The 12103-nt window shown below is 29.7% G+C and overlaps 1 protein-coding gene across 1 annotated transcript in view; it reads right to left on the bottom strand.

The window, feature by feature from the left end:
- Positions 1–11018, bottom strand: part of sn (fascin domain-containing protein singed) — a 53188-nt gene extending 42170 nt beyond the window's left edge. The window contains exon 1 of the mRNA XM_040715840.2: positions 10711–11018. Within this exon, the coding sequence (XP_040571774.1) occupies positions 10711–10789 (79 nt within the window). The 5' untranslated portion in view covers positions 10790–11018. The remainder of the gene's footprint in view (positions 1–10710) is intronic.
- Between the last annotated feature and the right edge of the window lie 1085 nt (positions 11019–12103).

The raw sequence follows: 12103 nt of genomic DNA on the forward strand, positions 1-12103 counted from the left end.
TAAGTTTCAGACTTCTCCCATGTGACAAGCCAATGAATTTATATGCAAGTGAGAGTAATCGTCCATTATTACCGCTAAAATAATAAAATTGATCCGAAGATTTTTGTAACTAAACCACCTGTGAAGAACAATAATTGTGATTGAAAGCAATGACAGTAGTGTGAAATAGTCTTTTAATGATTTGTTAAAAAACTTTTTATGATTGATTGTCAATTACTAAAAACTTGAATAATATTATCCCAGAACTGACCCCTTCGGCTATCAATAAAATATAACACTTCTGTACTCGATGCAATAACGAATGAAAATCCATTAAAATTTATCGAAGTGAAAATTCTAGGAAGTCTCAAAATCATAGTGGATGAAGAGCTTTGCTTTAAAAATATAAATATCGAAAATTATACATGGGCGTTCTCGGGCTTTTGTGTTATTTATTTTTTAATGTTTCAAGGGTAAATTTGAAGAAAAAAACCCGACGGATTTATCGGTAATCTTTTTGTTGTTTTTCTCCCTAAACAAAAACATCCATATCCGGTTGGGCTAAATTACAACTGATTTCTATTCATAAGAAAAAGCACTATTGTGTTCACAATACACCTTTACTACTTAGTTTATTTTATGGACTCACACTTCAGATATCGATAATAATTTCCTTAGTCTACAATACGTCGATACTAATAATGATTAATTATATGAAGGCAATAAAAAGTCATGGGCAAACAAAGAAACAATTATGCCTCTAACGGGTAAAAAGATCGATGTATAATACTATCGTCCCAGATTTGAAATTACGTTCTATTCACGATATATAAATGTATTGTATACAACTTGCTACTTGTATAAGTCGATTGTACAAGTTATCATTTCTACGTTTCTTTACGACTGATTTAATTATAGTCATTTTAATTACCAATTACAAATGATGCTATGATTTCATTTTGATATCTTATTTAATTACTTATTTATAACGTATTTACGAGTAGTATAACTGTGGATATTTAAAGTTTATAATGTGCCACAGAATATTAAAGTATCATTTAGTATTTTTTTATTAAAAATTACATCATTAATATATAGATTATACAAGAAATATTGAATTATTCCATTATTCTTATCTCAAATACTCTAAACTCTTGTATAATTTGCATAAAAAAGTTACAGCAAATGTTAATTTAAAGCCAAATTGTGCTTAATGACATTTTTTTTTCCAAAATGAGAAATTACCTTCTTATTTATTATAATTATTTATTGAAAATTCCTATATTTCAAGTCAAAAACAGCTTTTTGTGTTTAAAACTCTGCTAAATCTATGGAATTTTTTTAAAAGTTAGTGTCAATTTGTTCTACCTACCAATTTAATTACTAAAACTATTAATATGTAAATTTATTAGTATGTAGTATTATTGAAACACTGGATTCAAAGGTAGCGGCTGTGGGACGGTTTGATGTACTAGAATGCCACTAGGGCGCCCTTTACCCAATTATTATAATTGTATACCCTAAGAGAAAGTCAGAATTTCTGTTGAAAAATTCAAATTATTCCCTGGCATCATTTTCTTGTGACATAAACTTTGCTTTGAGCTTGGGTTTTTCAAATTTAATAATGTTTTTTAGCCATCATTATCGTTCAAAACCCTGTGTTTTTACCACGACACTAGCTTTAGATATTTGCAAAAAGTTGTATTGGCTATTAAACAGTCCTTTTATTGACTGTTTAACTAATCCCGCTGATTTCTGTATCCAGGATTTTAAAGGATAACTATGGCTGAAAAGTATTATTAAATTAAAAAAACCAATGCCAAGGCTTATATCACAAGAAAATGATTCCACGAAATAATTTCAACTATTTGACATAAATTAGATTTAGTGTTTAAAATTTGAAAGTCTGTCAGGTTATGTCTAGATAGAGAATGCTCTAGGCACTATTTTGGTATATCAAACAGTTCCTATATATTTCGATCTAATGTTGGTCTTTCCAGCTACTAAGCTCTATGCTGGAAAATTATATTATAAACAAAAACTTAATTTATTTACTTGACTTGACATTTATGAACATGAATAAATCATATCTGTAGAAATCAGTATTGTATGATATGAGGTAGTGACAAAAAAAGGCTCTAATAAGATAGCAACATGTTTTGATCAAATTCATCATGAAAATGATCTTAAAACTCAGAAAAGGATTGAGTTTCTCAAAAATATGTAATTTAACCTACCTAATGTTATTTTACATATTCGGATTCAAAAATAAAATCCAGTGTATAATTTCCATGGAATTACCCATGTACAATTAAACCTCTAAAAACTTCCATCTTATAATTTTGTTGCATAAATTAGTCAAATAATGAGTGGACACATAATTGAATTGATTATTTTATTTTGGTTTTACGTCGCAGAAAAATCTGAATTTAATAAAAATACGCTTATAGTCAACGTGCTCTCAAATACTAATTCTTAACCAAATAAAATTCTTCCAATAGAAGAAACATGAAGAAAAAATTCCTCATAAAGTCAACTCATTCTTCTTTTTTTTTTTTTTTTGGTTTCAACTTCATGAAAATGAAAAATTTCAATGAGATTTTTCCTTTTTATTGGTACACATCGTAAACTTTTCCCAACTTTTTTGTCCTGTATGTTTCTTTTTAACTTTATTTCACATCGTTCTTCAAGCAATACGGTACATATCATGAGTACCCCTGAAAAACAATTTCAATTTTTTAAGATAAAAATCCTGGATGATTTGTTAAAAACTGAATCTAATTAAACACTGGTTGTCTCGAAATAGGGAATTCCAAAGTTACTTATTTACATATGTATTCAAAAATAGTGGTTTTTTATATACTTCGGATATAATCTACTTTTTATCTGAAAAATAGCAGTTTCTTTATCCGTATTTGACTGTATATCTAAAATATACATTATATAAAATACATCTTTTATCATGACTATTGCGTGTAACTGTCGATATTATTTAAAATGAATAAAATACTTCTTTCCAAGATAAATATTGTTTTTTTCTTATAAAATAAAGGTCCATATTTTTTGTTCAAACATAAAGAGTATCCAAATCAATAGGATCTCAATTTTTTTATGTATACATATATATTAGAATGGGGAATAAAACTCATTAATAAGCAATTATTATTGGGGGGGTACAATTGTCCACATCTAGTTCCAAGTGCCCTGATATATTAAGATATTGGAGTATGATTGACATGCCATGCCATAAATGATTATTCTCAAGAATTCTTACGAATGTGAAATACTGTAATATTACGTCATGATGTGGTCAAATGAATATTGCCTTCAAAAAGTTCATAAAGAGGAACTATGAGGTTATTTTGATGGTTTAACCTCAATAAAAGTTAATTACAAAATATATAATAATTATTATTTCTTTAATCGTTAGAAAAACATTTTTCAAATAAAGGGAATCCTTATTAAAGCTCAAACAAATATAGAAATGATTCTTGTTAATTTTTTTTAGAAAGTTTGAACTTGTAAATGATTTAATGATAATTTCTAAAAACCTTTACTTATTTATCATGTCCCAGAGCAAAAGTCTATCAAAACATTTTTTATGGATCAGAAATGATATTTTTAGCTTTAATAATATAAAATAAGGAAATATTCAATAACTCTTGGGTTCATTCATAGACCACGTAGCCACTTGGGGGGTTGGGTCTTAAAATCATATATTTCTTCGTTGGGGAGGGAGGTAAAGTTAAAACCACGTAGATTCGAATAAAATGCCAAGATGGCATAAATAACGTTATAGGGAACAGGCGGAAAAATATGAAAAAAGAATAAGCTTTCTTTTAAAAAAATGTCATTTTAGAAATAGAAAGAAATATTTGTTTAAAAAAAAAAGTCCTTAGATATAAACTCTTTTAAAAAGGCATTAACAAGGCCCTTCTAAACAGTTTTGTCCAAAAATAAAATAAAACAATGTATTCTAAAAACACCTTTTGATAATAAAAAAAAATATTTTTATTTCTTTATTAAAAGGACAAAAATCTTTTTTTTTTTTTTTTTTGGGGGAGGGGAATAAAAATACATTTGGTTTTAGAGAGGGGAGGTGAAGAAAATAATCGCATACTAGGGGTATATACTTAAAATGTTTTTTGTCAACAGAGAGCGCTTGAAACCTGTTGAAGTATATGTCCTACCCAAAGCGAACACCATTTTGTTGGTAAGACACCCGGCTACAAAACGTTATATTCGTTTACGAGTTAGTAGCATACTTTTTTTTAGTGTTAAACATGTTAAATTTTGAACCAAATAAAGAGCCTTTGGGGCATGTAATGATTTTCTAGTTCAATCAAAAGAAAAAGGAATTGGAAAAGTCATCGGATTCTTGTAGAGACATACGGCGATATTGCTCCAGTCTTGAAGACTTGTCAACCCTGGTTCCAACGTTTCAATTTTTTTTTTTTTTCAAATTTGAGGCACAAGTACACGGTAAAGTCATTCTGCAGCATGACAAACCTCCTTCACATTCATCCAAAGGGCTCAAAGAAACGATTTCTTCGCTTGGTCGGGAACTCCTACCCCATTCACCGTATTAACCAGACCTGGCGCCTTCTGATTATCACCTCCTCTCATCGATGGGACACACAATGGTGACCAACACTATAAGACTTTTGAGGATGAACGAAATGGCTCTATGAATGGATTTCAATGAAAGATTAAGCTTTCTTTTGGAATGGTATCCATAAATTGCACGAGAGATGGATGAAATGTGTAAATAGCGAGGGCCAATACATTGAATAAAAATTGTTTTGATATTATTTTTAAAATTTTTTTAAACTTGCACACCTAGTAAGTCCACTTGAGGGAACATGTGTGGAAAAAGAACCACGTGGTTTAATAATTATCCCCATGTAAAATTTACATTATAAATAGGGCGTCTGCAGGGACTATCCTTGAGCGCCTCCTAAATATTTGTCATTAAAAACTACAAAAAATTATAGCTTTTTCAGGGACGGTTGAAGGGCCTGTAGCCCCCCGCCCCCCGCCAAATGAATGCATTTTTTGCTTTTTACTATAATTTTTTTTTTGGTCAGGATGAAAAAATTTGACACGAAAATAGAATTTTTTTTTCTTAAACAAGGATGGTCATTTTGGCAAATTATGCAACAGAGCAAAAAATTCAATATTAGAAATTTTTTTTGAACAGCTATAGATTTTTGAAGTTTTATTCACGAAAATGTAATTTTTAGGTTTTTTCACAAAAATTAAATTTTTTGAATAGCTATAGATTTTACATGTCTTATAACAAAAATTTATTTTTCAATTTAAAAAAATCCAAAAAGCATGTTCCCCAAAAACAATAATCCTGCAGGCGTCCTTTTTTGACTAAAACAACTATTTTTCAAGTTTTCTTTTTTTATAGGTAATTTGTCAAAATTTGGCTCGGCCCAAACAGCATATAACACGAAATTTAAAAAAAAAATTAGTAAATTACTAAGACAAAAAAACATTTGCAACCCTTGTTGCAACTATCCCCTTTGTTTTCTGTTGGTTGCAATATCTTAAATTTCTCATCAATTTTTGGATTTTGAAAAATGTGTAAAATTATATCATTTGTAATCAATAATTATTTTGCTATAAGTGATAGTAAAAAAAATGAAAAATAGAATGGACTACTTATTAAAAAAAATTATCCTCACAAAAAATTACATTCACTTCTCTAAATCAGTTTTTATAAAATATCTCAAATAAAAGTTGACAAAAAGGTATGGTGTTTTTTTCAGAATAAGCTATTTATATTATACAGCTGTAATGTAAATTTTGTTACTATAGCTTTATGGATGTTTGATAAAAAGAGCCTATTTCAACTGCTCTCGATCTCCTCTACACTTATTTAATGTATATTTAATAATATGCAAGAGTACTTACCCAGATCTGTTAAGCCTTCTCAAAGCAAAATGTTTGCTTCTAATGGAATAGACCACCTGCTCATACACCATTGAAAATACAATCCTTGTGTAAAAATGAATTGAAACACATATCAAACAAAATTAGTTAGCCACCTTCTTCGCCAAATCATGAATTTTCCAAAGAGGAAAGTCAAAGGATATTTTTTTGCCAAATTTTAAGTCATCTTACAACGAAATCCCAAAAAAAGATACTATGCTTACTACATGCAAAACGGTAACGAAGCGTCTTTTCAAGATCATCAAGGCCCTGACTGGCCTTTTTGAATAACATTTGTTTTTGTTTTTTTACCATACTTCAATTTTCAAAATGTATTAGTTAACGTTGTCGATTGGCTCATTCCTATTCGACTTTAAATGTAATGTAGGACCATTTAAAAAATCTACTTTGTATACGAGTATATGTACTATAAAAGTGTAATTCATCACATAATATAAAACCAAGAGACTAGGAATGATTTCGTGAAATAATAATCGTGTCAGGATTTTGTACATATTTCATAACTGACATAATACAATCTCTGTTCTGCTAGATGAATAACCATATAACAAATACATACAGACATATATTTTCTTCAATATAAAAAGACCGTAACGAACAAAAAAAATATATATTATTTTTCAAAGAGAAGAAACACATTCTGTCAAGAAATTTCTCTTTCTTCAAAAAACATATTTATTTAATAAAAATTATAATCAGTATGGATGATATCGAAAGTAGAAAACAATGTCTACCTATGTAGATCTAGAATGAACATAAGTTGAATTATTTGTCTTAATTAATATACCGGGTGCGGTATTATTATCAATCTTTACAAAAAGTTCTTTCTTGATGTTTTTTTAAATTGATATCAAAAAGTCTGAAATCCATAGGCTTCCTTGTTGTATCAGCTACAGTGTTTATTACTTGCATTTTCTCTCAAGTCTTAGATATGCACGGAAAGAGACAGCAGGATCAAGATCCCAGGACTCCTTTGTACGGGGATGAGTGTGGCAGAGACAAGAACAGGAGTAATGACAGATTCCTTGCATTAAGGAACATGAGGAGGATTCATTCAACACCAAGAAACTAGCTAGCGTAATTTCCTTGGGTATTATGGCATCTAATCACACCATGGCTACCCTCATCTGGTTCAAGACCGGTACCGCCTCACTGTGGATGACTACATGGACATAATGAAGACAAAGTTCATCCAATGAGTGAATACAACCCAACCAGATGGAATGTCGTGTCATAGCAGAATAGGCAGGATTATCCCCCCTCAAAAAAGGATTTTTTTCCAAAGATTTTTTTTGTGAAATTTAATTTTTGAATTAGGTATTTTTGTTCCAAATAATTTAATATTTGAAACTTTTTACAAAAAATATAATATTTGAAATTTTTTACAAAAATGTAATATTTGAATTTTTTTGCGAAAAATGTAATATTTGAAATTTTTTGTCAACAGCTGTGTATTTTTGTTAATAGCAATTGTTTTTTGAAAAAAAAATTCAAAAATTTAAATTTTTATACAGTTATGGATTATTTATATTTTTTTCCAAAAAATATAAATAAATAAAAAAAATATATATATAATCCTGCGGATGTTCCTGATAGGTTTCTACACACACTGTAAAGTAGTCCAGAATAAAACATAGACTTTTTTCGAAGGAGATGCGACTCTCATACAGCCTAGAGCTCTATTAATTGGACTTTTTCTTCTCTCTGTATAATTATTCAAAAGCATGTAAAATTTGTCAACTAAATATCGACAATTTGAGGGACTTTGTTGACAAATTCTGGGGCACCATGCCCGTAAAGTTCATAAGAAGTGCTGTTATTCCTTTATGAGTCAAACGTCCGTCATCGAGGCTGAGTTATTTCAATATATGAGTATAAAATTTAATTAAAAGTTTAATTAAATACGAACATGTTGTATCAAGAATACATCTGATTTAAGTTATTACATTCATTTGTAAAGATTGAAAATATGCACTCTATATATAGAGTCCCTTAACTAAAAAGTAAATGGGTTATCTACAATATTCAGAGGTATTCACGAGTCAGATTGCAATCTTTTAGTGTTCTGAAGTTTTGCAGTTTTTTTGCCAATTAAATATCAACACTATTCAGCCATCACTAAGATTAAAACTCAATAGATATAAAACTGTCCCTTAAATAATAATAATTTAAAAAAATAGATCTTTATGATTTTTTAGCATCGATCCTTATTCAAGCCATAATATTTTGAACTTTTTTAAAAAATTATTTGATTTTGAATCAAACCTAAAGTCGTAGTTACAAAGAAACATCGTTAAGTATAAACTTTTTTGTTTAAATTTATTATCTTGGATTTTTTCTTTTGTTAAATTGACTTTTTTTAAGGTGATTTGAAAATCGAATTAACGAATAAACCCGAATATTTCAAGAATTTATAAAAAAACACGCCTGGACAAAAGAATTTGTTTGATCGGTCACTCATTACTATATGTAATTTCAAATATAATGAAGTAATAAAGTTCTAATCATCACATTCAAATCTTAATTTTTTGATGGACTCGCACGGAAAACTTGACTTGTACTCGGAACCATATGGACTTGGCAAGGGATTTAGATATATCTTTGCGTGCAACTCGAGTCTCAGAGCTGTATTACTTTATTTGGACTTCAAGCCTGATGACTAGGAATGGGTGTAATCGTAGACAGCTCAGCCACGTCTTAGTCGGGCTAGGGGATTCCAGCTCTGAATAATTGTTATGTGTATTAACTGATATAATTAGCAATAGATGAAACTTCAATTTTCCCATTCAAGTCATAATCTTTTGATGAACTTGTACGGAAAACTTGACTTGTGCTCGGAACCATATGGACTTCGGCTCAAATACAGCTATGCCTTCAACTCAAGTTGTAGTACTCGAAAAGGTTAGACTCTTAGAGAGCTCAGCCACGTCTTAGTCGGGAGAAAAAAGACCCAGCTCTGAATAATTGTTATATGTATTAACTGATATAATTAGCAATAGATTAAAATATAATTATCTCATTCAAGTCATAATCTTTTTATGGCCTTGTACGGAAAACTTGACTTGTACTCAGAACCATATGGAATTGGACTCCGATTCGAATAGAACTGTGCATGTAACTCGAGTCTCAGAGTTGTACTACTTGACTACTTTTAGGAAACTACTTAATTATTCCTTGCCCATATGCTGCTCATTTTTCCTCTTAAGAACTCATAAACCCGTCACTCAAGAAGGATTTCTCCTTTTCTTTAAACTTTTCATTATCCATATGGCAGAACTTTGCTTTCAATTAAGTATTTTATCTTGGTAGGTATACAATGAAAGGGTGTAAAACTATGTACTCAGTAGTATGTAAATATTCTGGTAAGCCCATTTTAAATCCTTTTTGTTATTGTTATTCTAAATAATAACTCAAATAATATGCTCTAATTATATATTTATGGTCAATGGTTATATTCATTATAAAGTCAGTGATGCGTGACATCCTTCCTGAGTAAGGAAGGAAGAGAATCAAGGCCTGACTCGCATATATGTATATGTATCACTCCAATTACGATAAACCATAACACGATAGGGCTAAAATAATATGTTTCCTACAAAAAAAAACAAAAAAAAAAACTAGTCTTTAACTACAATGTAGGGTACATATTTTCTTTATCGTTTTTACCCTCTTTCTTACTAATAATTTCGATTACAATCCCAAATCCCTTGCCAGACTCTCAGCATGAGATAATTGAACTGGGATTTATTCCTCCCTCACCTAGTTCTTACTTAGTTATGATGACCTATGTGATATGTGCATTCTAAGTGTAGTTTCTCTCCAAAACGATACATTGCACCCTCATACCGAATTATATGATTATTTTTTTCTCTTCAAGAAAACGAATAATCCATAATATTTATCAAACCAACATATATGTATTATTTGGTGAATTAACACAAAAACAATCTTGAACAAAAATTAGAAAAAGGATATATTTCCAACTTTTGATGTACCCATCCCAATAGTTCATAAACATATTTTTCTTATTATAAGTTTTGTATTTAAATTTCTAGGACGAGTTAATATACTCATGAATGTGAATTACAATTTAAAACTTTGTTTTGATGTACTATACTTAATTTGGCTACGATATTGCCTTTGGACTCGAGACTTGCAACTCGACTTTGGATTTGAGTCCATATTTTGAAGACGTGCGAGTCGAGTTGATCATAAAATCAAAGACCATAGACTTGACTTCACCTCTATAACTAAGACTCGTCTTGGACTCTAAAGCTATTTTATACAGAACTCAAGATGAGCCTTAACACTCTAATAGGGACCCTCTAGTATAATTATGCCCTTAAAATGAGCTAAAAAGAAATTTGAGGACTTGAACTGGACTCAATGAAAATATTCTAAATCTTGGACTTGCGAGCATAACTTGGGATGTAGTATATGGACTTTTCCCCACCTCTGTTTCAAATGCATGAAATCTATAATTTTCTACTTTTTTCATTAATGAAAATGAATTTTTGCTAATTTAAGCTCAATTTTATTGCCAAGTATTAATCCGAATATTTTGTTGATATAAATTCATAATAACTGTTTGTCAAGGAATATAAATGTCATGCAGAAAGAGTATTCTAGCTTTCTTTTGCATACTAAATAATTTTCATTTTAAACGCAATTCTCAAGAAATGGATGCCTTCCATTTATAATAAGTAATTCTAATCAATGAAGAGTATACCTTCATTTGCAGCCTATACATAAAGTCAGTAATATACTTACTTGGCAATTTCCGTCCATTCCATACTTCCGTTGTGATTTCATTGAAGTTGTGAGGTTGCTCATTTACAAAGTAAACCATTTTGATGATTATTATTGTTTCACTATTTTAATTGTTTTTAAAAGTATTTAAATATATGTTTTAAATCCCCTGATTTTGACCTCCTTCACGATAAATTGTTCAATTGAAACTGCATATATTTTTTTCACTCACACAAAAAATAAAAAAATAAAAAAATTTCCATGTAAAAGAGAATAGTTAATATTAAGTACATAGAAGTGGAATCCAGGTTCATAGGAAGCAAGCATGCTTGATTTTTACTCGCACGTAACTTAAGACCATTCCACCAAGGGTAGAATCAATGTGTTAAATAAATATATATTTATTAGACATATGCTACAGCTATGGCATGGATAGAAATGTTTATATAGTAACTACAGTACATCATATGTATTATAATTTATATCTTATCATCATCATTAAGAGTTAGTATTACAAGATTTTTGTACCAAAAAAAGTATGGATACTTTTTTTGGTACAAAAATGAATAGTTATAGTAAAAGAAACATACATTAATTTCCCAATAGATGGCTTTAGTAATGCGCATCTCGCTTATTGAACAGTTTTGTGATTATTTTACTCAGGTTTGTTTAAGATCACTTCAAAGATGGACATCAACAAAGAGTAAATACCCAATATTTTATTGTTTTTATTCGATAAAGGCGAAAACGCAAGACAGGCGGCGGAAAATGGGAGTAGTGTTTATTTTCCTATACAGTAACAGCCAATTACGCCAATTCCTGAATTCTGATACGGTAATTTTGATGTCAAAGATGCAGCACGCTCTGGAAGGTCAATTGTCGAAAATATGGATGGAAATCGTCGAGTCCAACGGCCATGTAATCCCTCTTTTAATTACCAAGAAGATAAATATTAAATGAATAAAATAATGGATTTCTTTTTACTTCACCTTTTAGATTTAACTAGCTTTAGTTTCAAATTTAATAACTTCAATTGATCTACAGCAAGAATTATGAACATTTAATATTTAGCCATTATTTTTATTTATTTTTAATATGAAACCTTGAGATTTAGCTACTCACTCTTTCCTACGAGGTTATTCTTTAGATCAAGAAGTCACGCAGTTTGAAGATATTAAGCCAATGACAAAAATGAGGATCCACAAACATATAGACAGAGGATGTTTAACCTGTGCAGTTAATTGTGGCCCCTTTTATGCTTATTTGCAGCCTATTATTAATTATCACTTGAAGTAGGATCTGTTGGCCCTCCCCATATAAAAATGATTTTGAAAAATTAGAGCCTTGGAGGAAAAAAATTTAATGAGAAAACAGAAAAAAAAAAAAATTTCAAGTATTTATTTTCTATAAAATA

The sequence above is a fragment of the Lepeophtheirus salmonis genome, chromosome 6, assembly GCF_016086655.4.
Source record: "Lepeophtheirus salmonis chromosome 6, UVic_Lsal_1.4, whole genome shotgun sequence".
NCBI lineage: Eukaryota > Metazoa > Arthropoda > Copepoda > Siphonostomatoida > Caligidae > Lepeophtheirus > Lepeophtheirus salmonis.